At 40.1% G+C, this 16,249-nt stretch overlaps 1 protein-coding gene across 1 annotated transcript in view; it reads left to right on the top strand.

Moving 5' to 3' along the window:
- Window positions 1-728: 728 nt before the first annotated feature.
- Window positions 729-16,249, top strand: part of CXCL12 (C-X-C motif chemokine ligand 12) — a 120,358-nt gene continuing 104,837 nt past the window's right edge. Inside the window, exon 1 of the mRNA XM_040435257.1 lies at window positions 729-847. Within this exon, the coding sequence (XP_040291191.1) occupies window positions 787-847 (61 nt within the window). The 5' untranslated portion in view covers window positions 729-786. The remainder of the gene's footprint in view (window positions 848-16,249) is intronic.

The following is a 16,249-nucleotide window of genomic DNA, read 5'->3' as shown; positions in this document are numbered from 1 at the left end:
CTGGAAAAAAACTGATCAGTTTTATCCTAATGCATTCTGAATGGAGAGCATTCCGTTCAGTATGCATCAGGATGCACCAGTTCAGTCCCTCTTACTTTTTTAAAATCCTGAACACGGATCCGGCATTAATTTCCATTTAAATGCATTAATGCTGGATCCGGCCCCAAGTGTTCTGGCAAAACAGATCCGGTTTTTCGGTCTGCGCATGCGCAGACCTTTTAAAATGAGAAAAAAATAAATACTGGATCCGTTTTTCCGAATGACAAACGGAAAGACGGATCTGGTATTGCAATCGTTTGTGAGACGGATCCGCATCCGGATCCGACTCACAAATGCATCCGTTTGCATCTGGATTGCCGGATCCAGCAGGTAGTTCTGGCGACGGAACTGCCTGCCGGAATCCTCTGCCGCACGTGTGAACGTACCTTAATATGTTACCGATGGAATGCGCAGCAATGCCACCAGTTCACTATCCTCCTTTGCAAATTAAAACAATCCATCGGACTATGGGACACATCATATCAAAATTACCAAGATTTGTGCAGCTGAAATAAATTGTTCTATTAGCAGATAACCTACCCATAGTGAAATAGAGCTTTGTTGATTTACATCCAACTATTTTAATAGAGGAAGGATGTAATAACATGCCAGAGGTGATAAATCACTCTGAGCTTCTCCCCACCCCCAGCCCTGCACTTCCAGGCATCCCCACACTGAGAGCAGCTCATTCTCAGATTTAATCTTGTACAGCAAACATCTCCCTACTACAAAAGAAGCAACAAGAGCATGGATATGAGGAACCTCGCTTTCCTTACCCTACTGCTGGGGCTTTTCTGTTTCTCTGAAGGTAGGTACTGTGATGGACCCTTCAACACCCTTCCTGATAGAGGATATCTTTTGGACTTTTGAGAAATGGTTTCCAATTCTATAGTTAGTTTTACATAAAAGACACATATTTGCTCATGGATTACTATATGATCCTAGTTGATATCTGCAATGCTTTGATAGTGTAAAATAGGACATGTTGCTGTTTGTGGTTACTGGCTGGCTGGCAGCATCTGGCATAGTTTGCTAATATGTGGCTTTTATCCAGGTGTGCCAACATTACATTGTATTGATATCTGAGTGTGTAGTAATGTCTGCATTACAGATGTTTGTTTTGTTGTTTTTTCTTCACATTTCATATTGTTAGATATATATGCTAGTAGCTTCTTTTGTTCTCAGTCTTGTAGTTTTTTTTTTTTTGAAGTTTCTTGTAAGCGTACTTGGCAAACTGCTAAAATCTTACATCTACATGTTCTAATCTTCTGACTACTGATCTGAACACATCAGTTAGGTAAAAAACTGCAATGTCTTACTAGAGGGGGCATCATTAAATAGATCAAAAAAAGTTGTATGTTTACTATGTATGCCACACAGGGGGGACCTAGCTGGGGACCTAATTGATGTGCATGCCTTCATAGCAAGCATTGCCCACCTTGTAGTTGAGTTCAGGCTATTGGTGACTGATTTCAATGTTTTCTCTCTAATTTTCTCAAAATAAGCCTTGATTGATTGGGGGGGGGGGGAGGCAAACCTAAAGCAGGGCATACATAGTCAATAGTTGTGGGCCGACTATTCTCTTTCCCAACTCCCTTTTTGCTTTCCCATACAAATAAAAATTTTGGCTTGGCTAAACTATGGGGAGAGCAGTGAAAGCCACTGCCAGACACTTTTGGCAGCAGGTTATCTTCTAGGAGAATAAAAAGATTGGACAAAAATATCCATTTCACCATATCCTTGTCTCCCCCAACATCATCTGTTGAGTGAGAGTTGGGAGCTCCCCCCACACACATTAGAGTGTGGGTTGAACCCGCCATTCTCGGAGGGTTCGACTAGAATAAGATTAATGTATGTATCCAGCCTAAGGTATTCACTTTCTTGTCAATGGTTCAGAGTTCTTAATTTCAGAGGTGCAGAAATATTTTGTCATATCTTGTTTTTAATTAGTCATTAAATAATTACAGAGTGCTGATAGTTTTAGACAAGTATATAATAACCCAAATCTGATTGCAGCAGTGTTATTGATAGGTGTTTTAAATATTTATAACCTTTGAACTGGATTATTTTCAAACACCAATGCTAAAACTGACTGTGTATTTTTTTTTTTTTTAAATATTGGTCTGTACTAATATGGAGTAATAAGACATATAATTATTGGTGCTATAACTTTTATCAACATTAACTTGGTCACACAATAATATAGGAACTATCATGAGGGGAATTTTTGAAGTCAGTTTTGCTTGAGTCTGCATTGCTATAATTTGCAGCAAAATCTCATTGATACATTATTTAATACATTTGTTGCTTCTTTAGGTGTAACACTTTTGTCTAGGAATGCTCCTCCTTTACACCACTCCCATACTGGATTAAGATGGTGCCATTTTTGCAAATTTTCAAAAAGTCAGTTGATAAACCAAACATACTTAACATAACTAATCACGCCCAGTTTTCCATCAACTTTTCAAAAATTGCAACAGTGGTGTAAAATCACAAAATTACACAAATTTTTACTCATAAGTGGCATGTGGTAGAATGTTCAACTTTGTTACACTAGAATTCTCTAACAAAGGGAATGATACATTATTTTTTATCTTATGTCTAACAATGACTTAAGTGTTTGACCTGTAATTGATAACATCTACTTCCAGTATGTCTGTGTTCTATTTTAAATTGCTAATACATCAGATATTTTCTGTGGTATGACAGAACCATGTAGACATAACATTAAACATATGCAATAACACTATGTATTGTAGATAGATCTAGTCTGATGGATAACTGGTTGCATCTTAAATGTTTTAATATAAGTGTACAGATATCCTAGGGACTCCTGATCTGCACCACGGGATAGCTATAATTTTCATGATCACATTGACATTTGTATCTTCAATCCTGCATTTAACTTCTCTATTAATCATGTACATTCAGGTGGGCAGTTCCCCCTTGTCTGTGAGACTCTTTTCATGTAAAAACACACAAGAGTTTGTTTGGGGTTTAGAAACAGTCCATCTAATTATTTTCCATGAAAAAGAAAACCAAAAACATTATTAGCATAGAAAGATAAAAGAAGCCCCAGTCCAAGAGGGTGTGTGACTGTCCATAGATTCTTTCCTCTGATGACCTGGAATAGATTACCCACCCTGTATCTGGTGGATGTGCTATCAGTGCAGAACATCTGGAAAGTATAAATGTATCTAAGCTAGCTAAACTTGTCAATAGGGCCATCCCCTAAAAGGTTACATTTTCCAGTGGCATTGTAACCTCCGGGATCTGGTAAACAAAATATATACATTCAGTCATAAATGTATCATGTTATGGCATGATATATATTCAGATACCATGAGTTTCAATTAGGTGTGCGCATAGGAACATCAGAGCATTGTTAAGATTTATATAACATCTATACTGTTACTTTGCTAGCAATTTGTTGGACCAGGGTGAGTAAATTGGTAAAACTGATTAATACGTTATAATGTTACAATTGTATTTTGACTAACAAATTATTCAAAAGAATTTAGTTTAAATGTAGTTTCCAAAAGATACTGGCTCTAGACTAATTCAAATAACGTCTGCTATGAATTATATTTTATTGTATCATATAGGCCATTGTCATTGAGTCCTCTGCTCAAATGTGGTCATTATGCTGCTTGAACACTGCAGGACTTCAATAGGACTTTGTTTCCGTCCTGTATAAGGGAAACCAGACGGATCTGTTATGCGTGCCCATAGACTTCTATTATGACGGATCAAAACGGAATGCCTCATAAAGGCTTCCGTTTTGATTTCCGTCTTATGGATTCCGTTATTTTCCGTTATAGCCATGTTATAACATAAACCAATAAAGGAATGCATAACAGTGATGTGAACCCAGCCTTATTGGTGTGCAGGATTTTATGGGTGGATGTATTTTCTATAATGAGTGCTGCTGGCCACCCCTGTTCCTTATCTCCCCCATGTTACTGCTATCTATACATATACATATTATAATCACAGACACTTACTGCAGTCAGACACATTCAATTGTATCCCTCTGTATATGTATGTGGGATTAGATAAACCCAGACACAGATCAGGAACATTCCCCAAACGTGTACTTGGTCCATATCCCGTTATCATTTACATCTGTTGTCCTTCCAGTATTTAATGTTTATAGAGACACAGCAGCTGTGAAATGTAGATGTGTATCAAGAAAACTATGACATACACTGTAGCAAATACATAAATTGCATACTGATTTCTTCTAGATTTTCTTCTGTCTTCTTGGATTGCACATTCACTAGACTCAACAATTTCTAATTGCATGTAAATAACTTGATATTTTATATGATAGCACTGTACATGGAATATTTAATTATTCAGAAGGGATCTAGATAATCATACAATTGCAGTCATGTGAAGAGGAGAGGTTTTGCAGTTCAAGTGTATATAAAATCTATTTTCTATTTTTGTAGAATAGGTGTGTGTGGCACACTAGTATTCTCTGTTTAGATAAACAGGAATTTTAACATTATTTTTATGATTGTTTTGGTTGATGACATTTTATCAACAATAGGTAACGTGCTAGAATATATCCATGCAAGAACCTATTCTTAAAATAGTATTAAATGGTAAACAGTCTTTCTGTAACAGTAATACTGTTATAAGCCCTAATATGTTGTATAAGATTACAGAATGATTTTTATTATCTGATTAGTAGCACTGTAGTAAGTGACCCCTCCCTTTGTGAAGATGCAAGCTATTGCAGTTACCCACTTTTATGGGACCTAAGCTGGCCAAACATTTGAGATAATGATTGGCCATGTTGCGGCCGATCAGTCGTCCATGGAATCATTCGTATGAACGCTCCCACCACCTAAACTGCCCGACCAGGGGGTCAGTTTGTTTTATAAAAACAGACTTCCTGGTGCTTAAGCACAATGGTAAGTTATCGGCTGAATTCAGCCTATCATGCCATCAACATGCAGTTTCAGCTGATAAACCACCAACGTTTTCCAGCACAGCTATCGCAAATGCTTGTTCACGATAGTTTTTGAAGCAACAGTCGGCTGAAATAGCAGAAATCTACCATTCCGGCCGACTTTAATCTTATGTGTATGGCCACTTTTATTTACTATTGTATTTATAATCTTTGCATGGCTAAGAAAAAACAGCAAAGGGAAAGTGGAGTGGAATGCAAAGATAATTGACCAGAGGAGATAAAAGGAACTAAGAAGAGGCAACTTTGTAGTGCAAACACCAAAGTACCTGTCCTTCAGTTTATTATTTCTAAAATTAATATTCACTTCCTTCAATGTTACTCTAGTTTAGTAAAAGGCATTGCTGCTACTAGGGTCAAATGTTTTAGAACTTCTGACTAGTGTTGAGTAAATCGAAGTGAAACATTGATTCGCCATGAAGCTCCTGGCGCTTTTTGGTAATGAACCAATTTTTCCTGAAATGGCGGTTAAAAAAATACATACTCACCTCATCCATTTGCTGGAGAGGCTGTCGCAGCCACGTGTGACATCACCACATTAGTGTGCTGGAAGGGCACGGTGAGGTCATCAGTGAACATGTCTCCACGCCCGGCCAGCATGATGATGTGGTGACATCATCACGTAACCGCACTGGAGATTTTGCATGGTTTCTTCAATCAAGATTGACTCTCTGTGAGCAAATAGAGTATGTATTTTTTTACCCTGTATTATTTTTTACTCCTGATTAACCCCTGAAAGGCCTCAATATTACTGTCAGATGCCGCAATTAGTGGTGAACGTGGCATCTGAGGGGTTCAAAGGTGGGGGGGACACAATCACCATTACAGTCAATTGAATACAATTCGTGAAAAAGTAATTTGTAACCAATAAAATTGCTTGGTGAAATTCAGCAAAACAACCAAATTGAATTTTTGATAACTTCACTCATCTCTACTTTTGACCTACCACTGACATTTAAAGGGCTTCTGTCACGCCCAAAACCCTTTTTTTTTTTTTTGGGCTTGTTAAAATCGTTATTTAACGACTATTCCCTATATAGGGATCTTACCTTTGTCTGTGTGTTCTTTTCATTAAAAAATGATCTTTTAAAATATGCTAATCGCTTCACTACCAGCAAGTAGGGCGTCTACTTGCTGGTAGCAGCCGCAAAAAACCACCCCCTCCTCCTGTTGATTGACAGGGCCAGCAGCGATCTCCTCCTCCGGCTGGCCCTGTCTGCATTTCAAAAATCGCGTGCCTGTCTTGATTCAGTGCAGGCGCTCTGAGAGAAGGAGGCTCGCCTCCTCAGCACTCCCTCAGTGCGCCTGCGCCGATAACGTCTTCTCTTTCGGTGAGGTCATCGGCGCAGGCGCACTGAGGGAGTGCTGAGGAGGCGAGCCTCCTTCTCTCAGAGCGCCTGAGCCGAATCAAGACAGGCGCGCGATTTTTGAAATACTGACAGGGCCAGCTGGAGGAGGAGATCGCTGCTGGCCCTGTCAATCAACAAGAGGAGGAGGCGGTTTTTTGCGGCGGCTACCAGCAAGTAGACGCCCTACTTGCTGGTAGTGAAGAGATTAGCATATTTTAAAAGATAGTTTTTTAACTGCCTCCCGACCATCTAACGCAGTTTTGCGTCCTGGCGGCGGTCGATTCATTCCTCCTGGACGCATATACGCGTCATCTCGCGAGACGCGAGATTTCCTGTGAACGCGCGCACACAGGCGCGCACGTTCACAGGAACTGCAGGTAAGCGAGTGGATCTACAGCCTGCCAGCGGCGATCGTTCGCTGGCAGGCTGTAGATGCGATTTTTTTTAACCCCTAACAGGTATATTAGACACTGTTTTGATAACAGCGTCTAATATACCTGCTACCTGGTCCTCTGGTGGTCCCTTTTGCTTGGATCGACCACCAGAGGACACAGGCAGCTCAGTAATAAGTAGCACCAAGCACCACACTACACTACACCCCACCTGTCACTTATTAACCCCTTATTAACCCCTGATCACCCCATATAGACTCCCTGATCATCCCCTGTCATTGATCACCCCCCTGTCATTGATCACTCCCCTGTAAGGCTCCATTCAGACGTCCGTATGTGTTTTACGGATCCACGGATCCATGGATCGGATCCGCAAAACACATACGGACGTCTGAATGGAGCCTTAGAGGGGGGTGATCAATGACAGGGGGGTGATCACCCCATATAGACTCCCTGATCCCCCCCCTGTCATTGATCACCCCCCTGTAAGGTTCCATTCAGACATTTTTTTGGCACAAGTTAGCGGAATTATTTTTTTTTGTTGTTTTTGTTTTTTTGTTTTTTCTTACAAAGTCTCATATTCCACTAACTTGTGACAAAAAATAAAATCTCACATGAACTCACCATACCCCTCACGGAATCCAAATGCGTAAATTTTTTTAGACATTTATATTCCAGACTTCTTCTCACGCTTTAGGGCCCCTCAAATGCCAGGGCAGTATAAATACCCCACATGTGACCCCATTTCGGAAATAAGACACCCCAAGGTATTCGCTGAGGGGCATATTGAGTCCAAGATTGAACTTTTTGTCCCAAGTTAGCTGAAAGGGAGACTTTGTGAGAGAAAAAAGAAAATCAATTTCCGCAAACTTTTGCCCAAAACAAAAAAATCTTCTATGAATTCGCCATGCCCCTCATTGAATACCTTGGGGTGTCTTCTTTCCAAAATGGGGTCACATGTGGGGTATTTATACTGCCCTGGCATTTTAGGGGCCCTAAAGCGTGAGAAGAAGTTAGGGATCCAAATGTCTAAAAATGCCCTCCTAAAAGGAATTTGGGCCCCTTTGCGCATCTACGCTGCAAAAAAGTGTCACACATGTGGTATCGCCGTACTCAGGAGAAGTTGGTCAATGTGTTTTGGGGTGTCATTTTACATATACCCATGCTGGGTGAGATAAATATCTCGGTCAAATGCCAACTTTGTATAAAAAAATGGGAAAAGTTGTCTTTTAGAGAGATATTTTTCTCACCCAGCATGGGTATATGTGAAAAGACACCCCAAAACACATTGCCCAACTTCTCCTGAGTACGGCGATACCACATGTGTGACACTTTTTTGCAGCCTAGGTGGGCAAAGGGGCCCACATTCCAAAGCGCACCTTTAGGATTTCACAGGGCATTTTTTACACATTTTGATTTCAAACTACTTCTCACACATTAGGTCCCCTAAAATGCCAGGGTAGTATAAATATCCCACAAGTGACCCCATTTTGGAAAGAAGACACCCAAAGGTATTCAATGAGGGGCATGGCGAGTTCCTAGAATTTTTTATTTTTTGTCACAAGTTAGCAGAAAATGATTTTTTTATTTTATTTATTTTTTTATTACAAAGTCTCATATTCCACTAACTTGTGACAAAAAATAAAAACTTCCATGAACTCACTATGCCCATCACGAAATACCTTGGGGTGTCTTCTTTCCAAAATGGGGTCATTTGTGGGGTAGTTATACTGCCCTGGCGTTTTAGGGGCCCTAATGCGTGAGAAGTAGTTTGAAATCAAAATGTGTAAAAAATGCCCTGTGAAATCCTAAAGGTGCTCTTTGGAATGTGGGCCCCTTTGCCCACCTAGGCTGCAAAAAAGTGTCACACATTTCGTGATGGGCATAGTGAGTTCATGGAAGTTTTTATTTTTTGTCACAAGTTGGTGGAATATGAGACTTTGTAAGGAAAAGAAAAAAATCATCATTTTCCGCTAACTTGTGACAAAAAATAAAAAGTTCTATGAACTCACTATGCCCATCAGCGAATACCTTAGGGTGTCTACTTTCCGAAATGGGGTCATTTGTGGGGTTTTTCTACTGTTTGGGCATGGTAGAACCTCAGGAAACATGACAGGTGCTCAGAAAGTCAGAGCTGCTTCAAAAAGCGGAAATTCACATTTTTGTACCATAGTTTGTAAACGCTATAATTTTTACCCAAACCATTTTTTTAATTAAATCCCTATTTATTAAATCTAATAAATAAGGTAGTTCATCTTTAAGAGGGAGTCATTTCTCAGCTTCTAAAAGCTATATTGTAGTATCAACTATTGGTTCTCTTTGTAGGACTAGTGCTAGAAGATTTGTTTGAGATATGATGCTCTGGAATTTCTATGAAAACATAGATTTTAAGGTTGGTTGCAGATGCCTCCATGATGGCAGAAAGTTAAACTCAATAGCCCATCCCCCTTCTATGCAGCATACATCTTTAGTTTTGGTGAGACAATATTTACAATAAGATTGAGCCTCAGTGACATATTAAAATGGGTAGAACTGCAGGGTGTCCAGAGGTAGAATGACATTTAAATTGGATAATTGTGCCTAATATGAGTCTGCAGGCAGCAGTGTTTACAATAAGTGAGTTTGTATTTAATTTCCAAATTCCAGTGGCTGTAATGTAATACAGAGCTCCTTAACATGGTATGTTCTTTACCACCTCCAAAAATACAATATAACCAGTACAATTTTCACTTTACTGTATGGTAAAACTACACAACCAATACATTACATTAATATGAAACAATAATAATATTTATAAATAAATGTTAGCACAAAACGGCAACATCTATAACATAGGTAAAATATTATATATAAGAGTGATCAATCCAAGTACATTAAACTGAGGAAGCTTGAACACTAGACTTAGCAAATAGACAATATAAAGATGTATTAAAAGGGTTGTATCAAGGTATGAAATAGTTTTTTTGTTGTTTTTTTTGTCTAAAAACAATGCTTCTCTTGTATACAGGCTGTTTACTGTACATAGGCTTTGTACTACTATCAAAAGGCCACATGGCCTGAAACATGAACACCACTCACTTAAAATAAGACTAATCTCCACATTTTCTGTTTATATCTTAATTTGGATGGATTTTTTTTAAACTTATTTAATGAGTATTATTTGCATATCAAGTAATTACCTCTACAGTCATGGCCAAAAGTTTTGAGAATTAGATAAATATTGGAAATTGGAAAAGTTGCTGCTTAAGTTTTTATAATAGCAATTTGCATATGCTCCAGAATGTTATGAAGAGTGATCAGATGAATTGCATAGTCCTTCTTTGCCATGAAAATTAACTTAATCCCAAAAAAAACTTTCCACTGCATTTCATTGCTGTCATTAAAGGACCTGCTGAGATCATTTCAGTAATCGTCTTGTTAACTCAGGTGAGAATGTTGACGAGCACAAGGCTGGAGATCATTATGTCAGGCTGATTGGGTTAAAATGGCAGACTTGACATGTTAAAAGGAGGGTGATGCTTGAAATCATTGTTCTTCCATTGTTAACCATGGTGGCCTGCAAAGAAATGCGTGCAGCCATCATTGCGTTGCATAAAAATGGCTTCACAGGCAAGGATATTGTGGCTACTAAGATTGCACCTCAATCAACAATTTATAGGATCATCAAGAACTTCAAGGAAAGAGGTTCAATTCTTGTTAAGAAGGCTTCAGGGCGTCCAAGAAAGTCCAGCAAGCGCCAGGATCGTCTCCTAAAGAGGATTCAGCTGCGGGATCGGAGTGCCACCAGTGCAGAGCTTGCTCAGGAATGGCAGCAGGCAGGTGTGAGCGCATCTGCACGCACAGTGAGGCAAAGACTTTTGGAAGATGGCCTGTGTCACGACCATGGTCATGGTCGTGACTCCTGGACCCGCATGCAGTTGCCCATGGTCTGGTCTTATGTTCAACCACATAGTGAGGGCTGCTGGTATGTTGCCTCACATGTGGTTGCCGCTGGCAACATGTTTGTATTCGCAGTATAGCAGCCTGAGCTGTTGCTAGGCAGCTTGCTGTGAAGGACATGCGGTAGCACCATGCAACCTCTCTTTGTATGTGTGCACTTTCCCTGTTTGTTGTGCACGAGGTTTATATATGTGTGCACTGTGAGACTTTCCTTCACTTGTGGTTATCCACGGCAACGTGTGGTGTTGTTGTGCATGCGGTAGCAGTGTCTCATCCTTCGGGCTGATTCCCACTACATGGTTGTCACGCATGCCTTTGCCGGCGGTAACAGGGGAAGTGTGATGTATATGTGTGCACTTTCCCTGTTTGGTGTGCACAGGGTTTATTGTGTGTGTATTCCCCTTTAAGTGGCTTCACTACCCTATCTGGTTTTGGAAGGGTTAATTCGCTTTCCACTGTGTGTCTGTGTGGGTGTGGCTACTTGGGCTATTTAGCCTCTGCTGAATGCCAGAAGTCTGAGGGGTACTTCAGCTATTTGTGGAGTCATCCTCCTGGTATTATACCATCTTCCAGTGAGGGCCACCCTTGCGGTCATAAAGAATGTCGGTGTGATGTTATGCTTTATGTTGGTGTTTATTATTACTGCAGCTATGGATCTGGGTTCCTGTGGGTTTAGGTGTGTGTGCTGTGTTCATTTATGTTTGGTGTGGACATCAGCTTTTGTACACGGGATCCAGTCAGTGTTTCTGTGGCAGGTAGGTGTGGAAGTGCTTTCACTCACCTGCCATATCCATAGGCTGTATATGTTTCCCCATTCCTTACAGCTTGGCCTGTGAGACTCCTGTTCGTCCGTATCTAGGAGGAACAGGTCGTCTTACCCAGTTCCTAGTTCAGGGATCCCGTGAGGGCCAGTAGGGATCCGAGGTTCCTGAGTATGAGCCTTCCCACCATCAGGGTTGGCTCATACAGCTAGGAGTTAGAGTCAGATTTAGGGACGCTGTAGGAGCTGACCTGCTCCCTAATTCTGTTGTTCTGGCCTAGCAGCTTCCCTTTCCTTTAACATCCCACGGCTGAGGGTTTCCCCCATTCTCAGCCTTGACAGCCTGGTGTCAATAAGGCCAGCAAAGAAGCCACTTCTCTCCAAAAAAAACATCAGGGACAGATTGATCTTCTGCAGAAAGTATGGTGAATGGACTGCTGAGGACTAGGGCAAAGTCATATTCTCTGATGAAGCCTCTTTCCGATTGTTTGGGGCATCTGGAAAAAGGCTTGTCTGGAGAAGAAAAGGTGAGCGTTACCATCAGTCCTGTGTCATGCCAACAGTAAAGCATCCTGAGACCATTCATGTGTGGGGTTGCTTCTCATCCAAGGGAGTGGGCTCACTCCCAATTTTTCCCAAAAACACAGCCATGAATAAAGAATGGTACCAGAACACCCTCCAACAGCAACTTCTTCCAACAATCCAACAACAGTTTGGTGAAGAACAATGCATTTTCCAGCACGATGGAGCATCGTGCCATAAGGCAAAAGTGATAACTAAGTGGCTCGGGGACCAAAACGTTGACATTTTGGGTCCATGGCCTGGAAGCTCCCCAGATCTTAATCCCATTGAGAACTTGTGGTCAATCCTCAAGAGGCGGGTGGACAAACAAAAACCCACTAATTCTGACAAACTCCAAGAAGTGATTATGAAAGAATGGGTTGCTATCAGTCAGGAATTCGCCAAGAAGTTGATTGAGAGCATGCCCAGTCGAATTGCAGAGGTCCTGAAAAAGAAGGGCCAACACTGCAAATACTGACTCTTTGCATAAATGTCATGTAATTGTCGATAAAAGCCTTTGAAACGTATGAAGTGCGTGTAATTATATTTCACTACATCACAGAAACAACTGAAACAAAGATCTAAAAGCAGTTTAGCAGCAAACTTTGTGAAAACTAATATTTGTGTCATTCTCAAAACTTTTGGCCACGACTGTAATTGTTGAAATAAAAATAGCTATAGATTTTTTTCTCAATCTAACCAGTATTACAATATTTTCCAGTACAAGAACACTATGAGAATATATCAGAATAGATGTAACTATACTGTATTTTCAGCAAGTGGAATGATTTTCCATGATGACAATTATAACTAAAGTTACAAATTCATAAGCGTCGCACTGCATTTTTCTTGTCTGCTGCAATTGCAGCATCTATCAGTAACAATTTGTTAAAGGGGTTGTCCGGGTTTTTACTATTGATGACCTATCCTCAGGATAGGTAATCAATATCATATCAGTGGGGGTCCAACTCCCAGCACCAACACAGCAGCTATACGAGAAGATGGCATGTGCTGTCTCCTTTTTCTCTTCCTTTCTGCTCCTGTGGTCTATCGTCTTTGCCATAGACAGCAGTGGTGAACAGGAAGTAATTCATTGGGTGCCTGGTTAAAAAATATAAATAAAATAAAAAAATATGAAAAATTTAAAATTCTTTATTATCTTTTCTTATGCTATGTTGTGTCATTCCTTTATCATTAGTACTAACAGTTTTTAAATACATTTCCAAATGGGTGTTACCATTTTGGGTTGTGTCAGTGCACAACTTGACACGTCCAATCAATGCTGCCAGCATCAGACTGTGCAGGAACACATCTCCAACTGAGTAAACAATTTATTCATACATTTCTACTAGAAATAAAGGAGGAATAACACAACATAGAGTCATAAGAATAGATGTTTCAGATCTGCCTTGAGAGGAGACAGTAGTATAAATATGCGGCACACAGGATATTCTTTGCAATTTGAAGGTAATTTTATTTAATGATTTTTAATAAGAGGTCCATGATCCAGCTTATAGGAAATTAAATGCTGCGCAACCACTATCTATATATGAGCCGGACGTTTCGGTCCCCTATTGACTTGCAATGGTGTTCATGATGATCTGTCATGGCTATATAAGACATAATACAACCGGATCCTTTCATGACGGATGCGTGCGGTTGTATTATTGTAAAGGAAGCGTTTTTGCAGATCAATGACGGCTCCACAAAAAACGCTAGTGTGAAAGTAGTCTAAGGCTGCATTCACAAGAAGGGAAAAAATGGCCAGGCGATGGCTGTTTTCAGAACCAATTGCAGTCTATGGGGTTATTCACATGGCTGTTTTTTAATGTCATGTCCTATTTTTGGTCATTTTTACAGCAAGATGGACCCTACTGAAATCAATGGGACTGTTTTTAATGACCGTTTTGACAGGGGTACACCCATCTAACAGCCATTAAAAATGGGTACACTGTGTTAAAAGAAATAACATTCAGGATAAAAAAAAAAAATCCTCTCATCCACTTGCATGCACAGGGACACTTTCTGCTCCCTGCAGGTTTTAGAACCCGATGCTGCCAGTGTGGTAATGTCACATGCTGGGAGTGCTGGTCCAGCTGCCTCCATCTCGAGCAAGTGGATGAGTATGTAAATATATATATATATAATTTACTTGAATGGATCTGTGAACAGTACTAGGGGTGAGGGCACATTATATATACTAGGGGCACAATGGGAAACAAAATAAATAAATAAAATATATATATATATATACAGTACAGACCAAAAGTTTGGACACACCTTCTCATTCAAAGAGTTTTCTTTATTTTCATGACTATGAAGGCATCAAAACTATGAATTAACACATGTGGAATTATATACATAACAAACAAGTGTGAAACAACTGAAAATATGTCATATTCTAGGTTCTTCAAAGTAGCCACCTTTTGCTTTGATTACTGCTTTGCACACTCTTGGCATTCTCTTGATGAGCTTCAAGAGGTAGTCCCCTGAAATGGTCTTCCAACAGTCTTGAAGGAGTTCCCAGAGATGCTTAGCACTTGTTGGACCTTTTGCCTTCACTCTGCGGTCCAGCTCACCCCAAACCATCTCGATTGGGTTCAGGTCCGGTGACTGTGGAGGCCAGGTCATCTGGCGCAGCACCCCATCACTCTCCTTCATGGTCAAATAGCCCTTACTTTCAAAGTTTTCCCAATTTTTCGGCTGACTGACTGACCTTCATTTCTTAAAGTAATGATGGCCACTCATTTTTCTTTACTTAGCTGCTTTTTTCCTGCCATAATACAAATTCTAACAGTCTATTCAGTAGGACTATCAGCTGTGTATCCACCTGACTTCTCCTCAACGCAACTGATGGTCCCAACCCCATTTATAAGACAAGAAATCCCACTTATTAAACCTGACAGGGCACACCTGTGAAGTGAAAACCATTTCAGGGGACTACCTCTTGAAGCTCATCAAGAGAATGCCAAGAGTGTGCAAAGCAGTAATCAAAGCAAAAGGTGGCTACTTTGAAGAACCTAGAATATGACATATTTTCAGTTGTTTTACACTTGTTTGTTATGTATATAATTCCACATGTGTTAATTCATAGTTTTGATGCCTTCAGTGTGAATCTACCATTTTCATAGTCATGAAAATAAAGAAAACTCTTTGAATGAGAAGGTGTGTCCAAAGTTTTGGTCTGTACTGTATATATATATATTATATACACTACTCACAGAAACATATTTGGCTTCTAGGTGAAATTTCAGGGTGATCCTAAAATGCATTCTAACTTTTATAGGTGAACTTAATAATTTAATAATCCAAGTATCCCTAACTTTTTGTGAGTAGTGTATATACTGAAGGGCACCAAGGGGGCATTATTGATACTGAGGAGGGGCACTATGGGTCCATTATTCATACTGGGGGCACTATGGTGCCATTATTCCTACTTAGGCACTATGAAGGCCATTTGATATCTAGGGGGGGGGGGCACTCTTGTGGCCTAAAAAATATCCCAAGGTCACTGCAAGGGTTGGGATGTAAAAAATAAATAAAAAAAGGCTACATTCACACACTTTTTTCACAGTTGTGTGAGTGTAGCAAAAGTCAATGAACTACATCAGTTTTTAATGCCCATTAACGGTTGTTAAAAAATGATGCAAAACTGTGATTAAAAATGGATACACAGACAGAAAATGGATGCACACACTTATGCAAAATATCCATGAAAAACTGACAGTGTGTCAGTGAGTTTTTCACTGTTGTGTGAATGTAGCCATAGGCTAGACAATCATTTTTCCTCTTGGATAACACTTTTAAAACATTTCTCTGCTTTGTTACAACCACTGATCTGTAGTATTCATTTCAAGAAGTTTGTATATTCAGTGGAACACATTTTTATTGATACAACTTCATTGTCATGCTTGCAAGCTCTGAAATATATCTGATAGTGATGAGCGAGCACCAAAGTGTTCGGGTGTTCGGTCCGAACACATCGCGATATTCGTGCGCTCGCCTGAGCACCCGAGTATAATGGAAGTCAATGGGAGGCGACCAGGCACCCACTGCTCGGATGAGGGGAGGGTGCCTGGTTCATAGAAAAAGGTCTGAAAGTTATGAAAACACCTCTGAAATCGATCAGTAACAGCAGGGGGACCATGTTTGGATGCATCTTGGACACCAATGTCGCTGCTGGGAACCATTTTGTCCGAGTTGTACACCACTTTTACAGACTGACAAAAAA

Source organism: Bufo bufo, chromosome 6, assembly GCF_905171765.1.
Source record: "Bufo bufo chromosome 6, aBufBuf1.1, whole genome shotgun sequence".
Classification (NCBI taxonomy): Eukaryota; Metazoa; Chordata; class Amphibia; order Anura; family Bufonidae; genus Bufo; species Bufo bufo.
The sequence above is the reverse complement of the archived record's forward strand: the minus strand, read 5'-3'. Positions and strand labels throughout refer to the sequence as shown.